The sequence below is a fragment of the Larus michahellis genome, chromosome 1 (genome assembly GCF_964199755.1).
Source record: "Larus michahellis chromosome 1, bLarMic1.1, whole genome shotgun sequence".
NCBI lineage: Eukaryota > Metazoa > Chordata > Aves > Charadriiformes > Laridae > Larus > Larus michahellis.
Window position 1 is genome coordinate 16,184,357 of NC_133896.1, and position 13,674 is coordinate 16,198,030.

The 13,674-nt window shown below is 37.0% G+C and overlaps 1 protein-coding gene across 1 annotated transcript in view; it reads right to left on the bottom strand.

The window, feature by feature from the left end:
- COG5 (component of oligomeric golgi complex 5) overlaps nt 1–13,674 on the bottom strand; it is a 192,520-nt gene that overhangs the window by 106,163 nt on the left and 72,683 nt on the right. The window contains exon 7 of the mRNA XM_074579552.1: nt 7,332–7,462. Coding sequence (XP_074435653.1) covers nt 7,332–7,462 — 131 coding nt within the window. The remainder of the gene's footprint in view (nt 1–7,331; nt 7,463–13,674) is intronic.

Consider the following 13,674-nt stretch of genomic DNA (forward strand, 5'->3'; position numbering starts at 1 on the left):
TATAATAAAACACTGAACTAACACCTGAAGAATTATGCACAGAAACACCTTAAAGTACTATTTTTTATTAGTAGTAGTATTGTTGTTGTTGTTACTACTGCTACTAAAAACATTTTAAGTTATGCTAGTATTCCACCTTTCTTTTTTTATGCACTTTTTTAGCCCTTTGCAAGCTGCAAAATAAAAGTGAACTATATTGAAGCCAGACATTCAGTTTAGCTATTCCAAGATTCAAAACATTCTATCATCTGTTCCTATGGAAACTGAAAGGATATTCTAGGTTATATCAGCATCAGCCGATTATGTTGCAGAGAAATCTGTGGTTTATTTTAATCCATAGTTCAGAGGTATAAATTCATGCTTAGTGTTTAGCTTAGTGATTTTGAATTACTGAAGTATGGTTAACACTTCGGTTCCATTAGATCATATTTTAAGATAAAATGAACTCTTTTTAGACCAGAACAGTAAAGGGAAAATTTCATAAGGTTTGGTTAATCCCCATGAAGTTTACCATTCAGATGTAGGATATAACTAACACATACTTGGAGGATATTTTTTGGTTGTTAGGTGAGCCATAAGCTGCTATCTCGCATCTTAACAAAATAGTTTAAGAAATAATTTAGATTTATTGAAAACTCCTTCAGTAGTGCCATGCACCAGATGGCCAGATGAAGGAATCTGATTTAGGAAGTTAACAAGATCACAAAAACCATAACCATAATATTGAAGATAAAAAATGAAATTGAATAATTGTTTCTGTGACAAAGAAACTTAAAGGTTCGGACAGAGTAAAATTTGTAAAGATATATAAACACATAAAGTGAAAATTCTCTATATGCGTACTGAACTATTGTAGAAGAAAAACCAGAAACAGTATAAGATAATAGGACTTTAATTAAACAGACTCAAATGCTATTGTGATCTTTTACAATGAAAGCCAATATGACAGCTATAACATGTTGAGATAAGTCGTCTCTGTCTACATTAGAAATACAAAAAGCAGTAAAATGGGTGGCTAACTTGAATTTAAATAAAAGCTTTGGATCTCACTAAGCAAAACTAGATGATTTAAAGTTAACTATAGCTACCACCCTCACCCTATGCCAAAAGCAGCAAGCAGATTCAAATTTTCCTTTTCACAGATAATACTTCAGTCTACTTACTCCAGATTCAAGTAATTGACTTCAAACTGAATAATCAAAAATGCCTTCCATTTCTATATCATATTGTAGTCAATCACTTTATTATGAAACAGTTGTCTCAGTCTAGTTTCCATCAGGCTCTCCTCCAGGGAATCGAGATTGTGGAATAATAAGGAAACATAACATCTACTGCCTAAAGTGTACTATATTGGTTAAATTTTTGACAGTGATGAGGTTAAATTCCAACTTTTAGCTTTCAAAGTAGAAATAAATGTTAGAACAAAACAAAAAAAAAAAAAAAGAAAAAAAAGCAATTACTACTCTTTGACTTAAAAAAAAAAAGGTATACTCCGGGTAGCATTTCAACTCTAGTTCTTCCAGACTTCTTATGAGAATAACCTACAGTATATGGATAAAAAAACGACTGGATGTGTGCCACATTGGAGTAGTTCTTTTCTCATATTTTTCTACTTTATTTGCTATTATAATGATAATTTTGTAATTATGCATACATATGCAGTTATGCACATCTACAATAACAGCAATGTATTCCATTGACATTCCAAAGTACATAAGGGCTTATATTATTTGAAAAATATGACAAAATATGACAGCTAATATGTGAAAGCAGCAAAGGGCAGGCAAAAACATCTGGAAGTTAAAATTTTTCTTTTGATTAGTACAGTACATCAGTGTTGGCAACGTAACACATCCTAAGCTAAATGAACTGAAGAGAAACATTAAGAGGCCCACTACACTACCGTGGGGCACACGAAGCGACATTCTCCTATAATATTAGACTTTGTTCTCCAGTCAAGCACTTGTTCATGGAGCTGACAACTTTAGACAGCATATTCACTCATTTGCACAGCCCATTTTACTTGAAAGCATTCAAATCTGAAGAAGACAGTAAAGCAACAAAAACCAGCAAGCATACTTTGATTTAAATCAAAATGTTAAAATATCATAAACTAAACTAGAAAAAAAAGGATGTTTCAGTGAAACATACACTCTGGCTAAAGTATGCAAGATTGAAAATGAGAAACTCAAGATCACAGGACCTTGCCCAGAGAGCAGTGCAGCAAGAGCCATCCACACCTCTGGCAGTAATAACTAGAAGTAACTCAAGAATGCAACATCATCATCTTTTCCCAGGTTTCACCAAAAAAGTGAAAAACGGAGCCCATTGCCAGCCACACTTAATATCTGAATATCTCAAACATCTCCAAGTGCATTTGCACAACTGGAAAATGCTGCCACAGGATAATAAAGAGCATGTACTGTTTAAGATCCTTGACATTAGATTAAACACCACCCTATGAAGGATTTAAGATTAATTTCACCAATCTTGCCATAACACTGCAAGCTGTACTACATCAGCACTCAGCTAAAAGGACCCTGAAATGAAATAAATTATGCAACTTCTTGATGATCGTGTCCGGGAAAATGGTCAATTACATGCATACTTTCTTGTCCAATCCCTTGGGGATAACAAATAAGACCTATTGTTAGAGATCCTTGACTCAAGATTAAATGCTAGTGTATGAAAGATTTCACATTAATTTCGCCGATTTTGCTTTAACACTGCAAGCTGTGCTACAAAAACACCTAGCTTAGGGACCCTGAGCTGAGATAAATTAAGCAACTTCTTGGTCATCACCTCCAGACAGCTGGTTAATTATGCAGAAGACAACTCAGAGGAAAGGCTCAGTATGAAAAAGAAAGCAAAACAGAACAATTCACAAAACAAATTCTACTCAGTGAGTTACAATATGAAAATTCAAAATGTCCCAAAATATGGTCAAAGTGACAATAGTATAAAGATGTTACAGTGAAAGTAAATGAGACCTTTTTGTTTGTGTTGTTTACATATTTCTCCTATGCATACAAATCCAGCATTTGAACGTTTTACAGAAGTAGACTTTAGGATTGATTTCTGTTGGGGTTTTTTACCCTTTATTCTGTGAGGTTGTAACTTCTAAAGCTCTTAATTTTGAAAAAAAAATGTATTAAAAAAAAACACAGACACAATTTATCATTCATTTGGACAAAGGATAGTTATTAAACTTAGACTTATTTTTTGCTTTCTCTAATACAATCAAGAAACTTTACTACATGATCACCAGAACAATTTCAGTGAATTATCGGTGAATTTAACTCTCTCCAGATCCATGCTAGGAAGGAAAATAAATTTGCCCACACCCTAAATAAGGGAAACTGGGCAAAAAACATCACATAATTTATCCAAAACCTTCCTTAAAAAAATAGTCAGACACCTACAGATGACTCCAGGAGACAAAGAAAGAAAATTTTTTACTGTCTGTGGTCAAAGATACAGAATGCTTCTGCAACACACGAGAACACGCTGTATTTAAGGTGCAAACCCAAGGAAATCTGAGTACTACTCTCATCCCCACACCATGTCTTGTTTGACCTAAATGGATATTTTATGTTTTAATCAATCTTTAATGATAGCATAGCTGTCACCATTATCCTAACTAATTACAAAAGTTTGTATCAGTAAATTCAAAAGCAAGAGCGTAGATCCCAAACCCATTTCAGGCATACAAGAACATACATGCAAAAATCCATCCCTCTTATGCAGAAGAGACCCCTAACTGTTGTTAAAGCAGGGAACTTAGCTCAGAACTAGGGCTACCTCTTCAGAGGAGTAAAGATGGAGGAGATGGAAATGCACCTCTTTTCTGCACACACATGACCTGGCTGCTAGTGCTACCAACCTTATCATTACCCAATGGAATGAAGTTTGGGTATCCCTGGCTGTAAGAGGGAAGTCCCACACTTAGCATGACAATACACAGCAGAAGGGGTTTGAAGCGAGCTAAGTTGCAGAGAAAGTTTTCTTTGTAAGTATAGCAGCCACAACACTGTGTCTGGAAAAACCGTTCTACCTGGAATCGAGCTATGGTAATCTTAACAAATTTCTCTTGTTCTGAGTAATTTCTTATTATTCAGATCTGCTTTACACAATATACTGCTGTTGAATAAAGGGGCGATGTGGTGTCAAGAGCAAATCTAGATTCCTCTGCCTAGAGTTCATCCTGTGAGCAGAAGAAATGCTCGGGATGCTTCAGACAGTTGCAAGATGGATAGAGACATCTTTTTTTCTTTTTAAAGTAGAAAACATTGCTGTCTCTTCTCTTAGAACAGTGACTTTATTAAAGTTCTTGATGTATCTCTGTTAAAAGCCTCTCCTGCTTTCTATACTATCTGCCATTAACCTGCTTACAGCATGAAAGAAAGCTACCAGGGAGTTCCGGACTAAACAGTAAGGACAGGGTTTGAATCCATTTTCTTGATACTGTTCTGTGGGTCGCAAAAGAGCACCAATCTGTGCTATGTACACTAGGAGTGCGTAACAAAGCATACGTGACAATAAAAAACCTTCGCCCAGCCACTGGTACCCTTGCTTGATCAGGTTTGCTATTATTTGCATTACTTTTGTCAACAAGAGCAAAGAGGGCTTAGTCTTTCTGAAAGGATTTGGAAGACATGCATGGTTGGGAGCTCTATGAAAGCCTGTTAAGTCTAGACACACTGGCAGACACTTTGAGTTTATACTGAGATGGCAGCTTAAAGATACCACCACGAACATGAGTGGAAGCCTTCGCTTCTGAAGCAGTCAATGGCTAATGCCACACTTCCAAAGGAAGAGGGAAAGAGAGATGTCATTTCTTCTGAGAAATCCACAAATGCTACAGTGATGGACATGCAATAAAAACACGAATTACAATGCAGAGAAAAAGACAATGTATCACTTAGAGGCAGGTATCTGCTTTCATGTGCTACTTCTGGTGGTTATTTGGGGGAATCTGGGCACAGCTCATTACCTTCTGACTTATACATCATTGATCAATCAAAAAACCAAAAATAGTTTCTTACTTAAACAAAAGAGGTATACCAAAATGTTGAAAGGGGCAGTTTCAACTTCTTAGCTCTGTTCTTTTTGTCAGAGTAACTTATAGCAGCATCTCAGAAAAAAAAAGCTGAATTCTAGAGAAGACATTTACCAAATTCTAATGACTTCTGCTTAAAAGGAGATATTTATAGTTTTACTTTTTTAATGTATTTCCACTTTCTGCTTCTCTTCCAGGTGGACACTCTAAAATGGAGATGTAAGACTAACTTTCTTCTAAGGGCATTGCTGAAAACTGCTGGATGAAATACAGAAATACAGCTCACTGTTATGTAGGCAACTGATCTCGTGTATTATTTACACAGCAGATCAAAACAAAGGTGAAAACGAAAACTGCAATTGCAAATACGAATATCAAATAACTGAAGAACCACCTGGACAAATACAGATGCACTATTCTCAAAGGTATAAACTTGTCTACCAGAATAGGTACTAGCAGGAAGACAGCTTATCTGAGGAATTCTGTGCTATAAAACACAAAAGAAAAGATGAAGATCCCATGTCCTCTTACGGGAAATCTCAGGGCTTGGAATGTATAAATATAAATCAGCTTGTAAATAAAACACACAGCTACAAAAATAAGAATCAAAGATACACTATCTTATAGTCATACTTCAAATTCTAAATTTTTTGGGCAATGCCTGCATGTGTATTTTCTAAAGCACACTATTTTTCCAACATTAAATCCATGAATCATATCCAACAACAAACCTGTACAGCAAACCTCAACACCTCTTCATGAAAACATCCCCACTTCTGATACGACCATGCACTAATAATGTTCTTCCAAGCAATCTTCCATTTGCTGGAAACAGGCCCCTGGCTAAAGCACAACAGGCATATACTTTAATAATCTCTTGATTACCTGGATACAGCCTAGAACACCTAATAAATCTGTCTATTTTTCAAGTGGAGTGGGATTGATTTCCCCAGGGTTTCTTTGTCAGTTCCGTTTTAGTACTTAATATGAAGAGAAAATTATCAGAGAAGGTCAAATCTGACATGAAAAACTAGAAGGAGTACACACTGATGAAGACTTTTTCTACATTTAAAATAAATGTCCACTTGCTTTTTCCCAGGCCCTATCTTCGTTCAGTCTTTATTTAACACTGCATATGCTTCACAGCTTGTAACAAGCCCAATCACAGCTTGGCAACATGCTCAAATAGCCAGGAGTTTCAACATTTGAATAGTAATCAAGCAAAAACCAGGGTGCTTTTTCCTACCATTTTGCTATCAGTAAATAGCCAAAGGTATTTATCACAATCATGACTTACTACTGTGGAAAATTACTTGAAATGAGAGGTCTAAGTACAAGTTTGAGACATACTGATAGTCTTAATCCTCAATTACCTAACCAAACCAATTTAATGAAGAGATTTTCCATTCTGTATACGTCCTATTTTCATGTCAACCTTCAATAGTATAAACAAATGCTATATTAACTTACAGGTAAGTTTAACTGTTGGTAAGAAACAGCATAAAAATGTCTTACTCTAATCCTCTTTGTTCTCTGATTTGAAACCCAAATTTGATAGGAACTTGCACTAGATTTTTCCTCTTACTGTAGTAATGGGGATTCAAAATACTTTTTTTAAAGAACATAAAAAAGTACAGACAAAAGAACATGAATTTTTAAAAAGGCAAGAAGACAGCACTAATGATACTACAAACAGTTAAATAATAGACGTAGTCAGGTTATTAAAAATGTAGATAATTATATTTAGTATGGATGGATGTAATTATGCATATTCATTTTTATATTCCCTATAGTGAATATTTACCTCAAAGTTTAAAATGCAATTTAAAGTTTTAATGGGAAATCTTTCAAATCATTTCAATGTATTACTGCACAGCTAAAATGTAGAAATCTTCTTACAGTTTTAAGAACCGGCATTTTTCAGATTTATCCATAAAGCTTGGCAATATTGGCAACGTACTATACTGTGCTTAATGCAAAGTCCTACCAATCACCAAGCTTTTAGCACAGTGTTTAGAGTAAACTCTTCATATCAGCACCCACTTTCTGACAAATTTCAAGATCAGATCCTGCAAAAATTTTATTCCTGCAAATACTGTACAAGGCCAGTTTTGTCAATTTCTTTGGATATTCTCACATAAGAAATTCTCATGTAAGATTTTTTTCATATTTAATCTCCATTAGACAATGCTACACAAAACAAAGGAAATCAAGCTCAGAGTTCTTTTACACTTCACTTCTGAAAGGAAGTAAAGAAGAAAGCGTATTTTACCTGAGTCTCCACACCTTGTTCAAGCAACCTTTTAGCCTGATTTTCCACCTCAAGCCGAGCTCTTGCAATAAAAAGCAGGTCATTTTCAATTACTTCTATTCCAGAGAGATCTATCCCTTGAGAAAGGTAATCTATAAAAGCAACAAAACATTGATAAGCATGACATAGAACAATGGAACATTTTTAACTTCCTAAAACATTTAGAAGTTATATTTAGTTCCAAGGGACATTTTTACATACAACACTTGACAACAGAGTACATCAAAGTAACATATTATACCAGAAAAACTGAAAATCAAAAGATTATCACTCACGATAAGCTGGATATTGAATACACTGAATTTATTTCACTGCACTTCTCTAGACCCAGACACTGCCGAAGAGCACGTGTACAGCACGAGTTCTAGGAACTCCAGAATCTCAGTAACAGGGCGGGAAGGCGCAAGAAGTCATCTCCTTGTCCCAAAGGATTAACCAGATAATTAAACATCTGTAACCAGACGTCTGAATAAGCACTAAGATCTGAGATTTCAGATGTATTAGACATTAATAGATTTAAATTATACTTCGTATATTTAAATTGCACTTCTAAACATTTGGGATCAAACACAGAAGAATGGCAAGAAAAGAAAGCAGTAATTTTTTTTCATTTTAAATCCCAGAAACATCACAAAACTTATTATCATTGTGGAAACCACCATCAGCAGGGCATCTACAGATTACTGGTTTGCTAGGGACTGCAGCAGGAAAACCTATTCAAGTTCAGCTTTTGTCCTTGGCTATGTAGATTTGGCCAAATCACTTCATCTTTCACTAACAGCCACTTAGTAATGAGAGCACTCCAGCAAGTGAAAAACCCAACACTCCACCTCCCTTTATCAAAGCAGGTTTGAATCTGTGACATCCTTTCTCCCAGACACATCCACTTTCTTTTAAAGGGAGCGACATTGTAATGCCTGCTCTTTGGACTATTTAGGTTTTCACATGGGACAATTTTAGATGCAAAACACAAGCCAGGGAGTAAAAACAACTTTTTTGCACTCCCTGAGGTCCCCAACCTCTACGTTCCCTTCTGTTGGCTCTTTGGCTGATCTTGCACTCCTGACCTAGCCTAACTACTGAACTGTCTTTGAAAGAAGGGCTGGAGGATGCCTCTTCCCAGACATCTTTCATTTGTTAGTGACACTCATTTGGGATGCAAGAACTGTATATTCAATTTCCTTCAGGCTCATGAAGACCTACTGCTTAGATTGGGCTAGAACTCAAAATCATTCCAATATTATGCAATTACACCCACAACTATTGGACATTTTTACAAATCAAACCAACTATGGCCACTGTTCTGAAACCCCTGTCCCTGGAATATGGAAAACACGACCTGAGAACACCCACTGCTTTAGGCTTCTCCAAGAACAGACACACCTCTCCATTTAAAACTCTGAATTACAACATAAATTAGGTGGGAAATGGAAGATTAAATTTATAAAATGAACACTTCTGAACATGTCTAGGTGCCTTAAATTAGATCCACAGAGAAATGTAAAAGCAGTCTAGGAAGGTACCCAGTGAACCTGAGGAACCTTCAGAGTTAAACAACGTTTCATTTTTTTTCATTCCTCTTTTTTTATCTTTCTAGATTTAAATCATCCCAATTCCCCATGTCAAGGTAGCCTAGACCTTTACGCTACTGCTTATCTCCAAAATAACACAGACCACTCTCATTTACACATTTTTCAGTGTTTTGCTGAGTCAAGCAGGTCTTCCACTGCTTCTTTTGAAAGAACCAATAAAACTAACAAAATAACGGCCAAGGCGTTTCACCCAGTGTCAGACATTTCCTTCACCAGACAATGTTACACTATTTCCATTTATAACAGCCCACTATGACTTCCTAATAAAGTTATCTTCCTTTTATGTCCTCTCAGTAAGTTTATTAAGGCACAGACTTAAATTCCAGCAAAACTAGCTGAAGTTTTAAATCTTTGCCAAACAACCTTTCACTTTAGTAGCCAATTATTTTTGTTTATTCACAATAAACTAATCTAAACCTCAGATTAATTTTAGCAACTACACGTTCACAGCTGAACACAAAATTCCAAGTGAGTCACTTCACAGCTACGCAGAGAAGAACATTCCCCTACCTGAATACAAAAAAACACCGCGTAAGAAACCGAAACAAAAGTTTAGAGAAGTATGTCGTAAAGCTTAGTAAGGCATAAAGGAAGTCAACTCTCTTAACAGTACAGTATGTCAAATAGGTTTTAGTCTACTAAGATACGCCTGCAAATGCTTTTGTCTGTATGCATTTGTTTAAAAATGGATCAGAGAAGTCGAAGGACAGCCGAGCCGCAGGACAGCACACCTCATGCTGCACAGGCTGTTAATGAAGCACATACGCAGGCAAGCTCACAAAGCTGCTTTTGCTAGGGGCTACCGCAGCCACACTTAGCCATTACTTCCCCCCAACTTTTTGCTGTGACTCAGCTGCATATCTACAGGTGGCCTTGCATATGAACCTATTACAACTAATATTAAACTCCCACGAACTTCAATTACTAACTTCAAAAGGCAAGTGTCTTGAATGTGAAGGCTCATTTTCTGACCCCTTCCTCTCAGCTGCACAGGAAAAGAAAAGGTGCGAAGAACTACCCACAGATTAAGTCTACTGCCATAGTAAACTCTGAAGTAGTTTCTTGGCAACATGAGATTTGAAAAGGTGCAAATATCACCAAAGACTTACATAGCCCACAAATACAAGATCTGCTGTGGAGTTCACTTACGTCATAAAATCATATTTTGCAACTCCAGGCTGCTTAAACAAAACGAAATTAAAATATCATTCTCATCTCCTAAATCCACATAAAAATCTGTGGAAGAGAATTAAAAAAGAGACTCTTTCTCCCTGCTGTATTTTATCTCAAAATCTAAATCAAGCCATTTCAAGTGCTAAAAATCTAATCCTTCTGATGGTTTTAAGGAAGGAACAGAAAAACCATGCTGCTTTGGCTTCTCCAAATACCTCCATCTGCGCCTCAGACTGGCAGCCACCTCCTGCTAAACTGCCAAAATCTGCAGCTTCATTCCAAATTCCCCGCAATCCTAACAAAGTGCTTTGGGACAATGCATTTCAGCAGGACTTCAAAATAGAGGCCCTTTTCTGTGGGTTCAGTGGCCAGACATCCTGCTACGGATGCTCACAGTTGCTATTCTAACCAGTAGGGAAGCCCTAGCAATCGTATTATACCATTTTCAAAAGAAAAGCAGTTTTCATAAGGACAGCAGGTCTACGGCAGAAACACCTGCAAGTGCTTTCCTGCCATCCCTATGTGAGAGCAGAAGCTGCAACACAAGCAGGATATGCGCCTTTTGATAGTTTCTATCGTCTAAACAGACAACGTATTAGGAATCTCTACACTCATGTATCCTCAGGAGTGATGCTGCCATCGTGGACAGCACGATGAAACTGAAGGCAGCTGAGGCAAGGGCAGCCAGATCCTAGCCAGAACCACCGTGCATTTAGGATCCAGTTTATTTAAAATATTGCAGAGGAACTTGCACATTCCAACTGGCCAATTTTAGTTAGTAAAGAAACCATGCCACATGAAATACAACAAAGATACTACCAGTTATTAACCCAGGGACCGTGAAATGTAGGATTTTGCTTCAGGCACTTGTGCAATCATTATTCTGTTTCTTGCCGTGCACAGTCAGTTGATAACACTACAGCCATGATCAGAGGTGAGGATGACACAGGCTGTAAGGTACTTGTGTCTTCTCAGGAATTAAGCAGAGACCATGGCTTATCTGCCAGTTAGCACAGACTGCGGGGACTGAGGCCCAGCTCAAAACTTGTCAGCTTTCCCCCTGCTTTAACCTTAAAGCACCGGAGTAAACCTAATACTATAAGAACCATAACAGATTTAGTGAGTATTGTATTTATAACTGTCACCTCTACCCAAACAGATTTTAAAAGTACATACACTACATTTTGTTAACTTTGCAAAGACTCGTGCTTTAAACGAATTAGGACCTAAATATCTTGTAAGACCACACGCCAGGGCTGCACTGCCCTCACATCAGCGTGGCATGCAACCCCCTGCTCCAGTCACCTCTGCTCACTGGACCCAGCAAGGAAATGAGAGGAAGGAACTATAGTCCTACAGCCATTCCTCTACTAATTCCACTTTTTTATATATATTCATAAAAATAAAAGCAAATCTTTAACTCTCCCATAGGGTGTTGGTATTGCTTCCCTTCTAACTACCATACCTTATTAAGCTTGGAAAGCACAGCTGGAAATGACTTTTTAAGGACTTAAAATACAGACTGCCTGCTGAATCCTCTTCTTGAACAAAAATATTATATGCCAAGGCAGAATACTCTGAGCCCTAGGAATCAGTGACATTTATAATCTACCACAGCCTAACAAAGAGCTGGAACTTTATATTTCTTAAAGAACAAAGATTTTTGTCATTACAATTCCAAGTTTTCTTGGTTTACTAAATCTGAATAGGTTTTCTAATCCACTGGCTGACATGCTGCTTAAAAATGCATTTTTTCAACCAACATTTCCCAGACAGTTATGTAAGAGCAGTTTAATAGAGAGATATAAATCCGATATGCACATAGTACATTAGGTAGAGAAACAATACTTTGAGCAACACGGTTAGCTTTTCTGAATCTAAGTGACTCAACAACATAAAATCTTTCTATTATATGATTTCATTTTTTGACCTTAAACATTGTTCTGTGATGATATATAATGAAGATAGGAAAAAATCTGAATTAAAACTTTCTGTATATACTAAACTGTATTTGAGAAAAAAAGATAACTATGAAGCTAGCATCCCTATGAACAAAAACTGTATTAGGCTCTTTATTTAGACTGAGTTGATTTTGAGCTTTTGCTAGAAGCTACAGAATCAACAGCACCAAGGACAATCAGGTGCACTAACAAAGAGGAAACCAGGACAGCCAGCAATAAACCAATGTGATTAGACCGCGTCACTTGAGAGGCTACTTGAGCCAAAAGAGAAATCCTTCTGTGCTCTGAGAAGTAACCTCAGTGATGCTAATAAAGAGGAGGAAAGAAGGAAATTAGAAGAGCTAAAGTGGATTCCCTAGAAGCAAACACCTAAGATCAGCACCACCACCCTCGATGCATAAGTAGCAAGAATCCAATGACAAACTGAGGTGTTTCATGGGAGACGGGGAGGGAATTAAAGGAAATTAAAGGCATTCCTGAAATTCTAAATAAAATCATAGAATCATAAAATAATAGATTTTTGTTTGCCTGTTTGAGGAAGGTTTGGGGCTTATTGCTTTTCCACAGGTCATTTGTTTTGTTCTGCTTCTGCAGTCTCAGTTGCAGAAAATATTGGTGATCTCTGCATCCTGAGGCTGTTCTTCTTCCATAATGAAGAAAAATTACGATTTTGGAAGAAACTACTGATTTAAATTCCAAAAAGTCAACAGGTCCAAATGATACCCAAGAGTTCTGCTGGGATTTAAGTATGCAGAAGATGAGAGGCTACCAAAACATGATTTATTGAGAAATACTGTAGAAGACTGCTACCGCACAAACATTACAGTGCATACAGCACAGCATTCCTACTGAAAATTTATGTAGAGGTAACTTAAGCATCAGAACAAATTGGTTGAAATGTCCATTAGAAAAAGCATATTAAAAATAAAGAATGTCGAGATGGAGTAGAACTGCAAAGTCGCTATTACTTTAAGCTGATCTGAGCAGGGGCTGCCCTGAATGGAACGCGCTCTGGTTTCCATCTCCGTGCCCCTAAACTGCTTCCCTATTCTTTCACTCCACCCCAGCCTCCAAGTTTGAGCACTCATGAGAGTTTTTTCTGTTGAGTTAGTTTTCATCTCAAGGCACTCTCTGATCCGACCCACAATGCAGACACATAAGAGCACAGCAGAGGTCAAGAACCCCCAGGCAGGATATCACCCACAGACGGTGGGTATCTCTCTTGGTGGAAGCTCACGTGCAAATTGGTAGAAGATATTCATGAAACTGAATCTAAATCATTATTTGCAATATTTATTTCTGTTATACAAAATCAGAAGAGACTGGACAGACATTGTAAAAGCACAAAAAATATTTTCTACAAGAGAGAAGTATTCAGTAATGACAGTCCTTTCAGTTTTGAAAGGGGTTATTAAACGTTCAGACTTTGGTCCTACAGCAGTCTCTGCACACAAGCACAAAACACAAACAAAATAAGTGGACTGATTTATTAGAACTGCTGAGGACATATTTGAATTTTTTCCATCTGCTTCTAAAGTACCTCAAAGTAATTTACTCATTCAGATGGGCCACAAATCT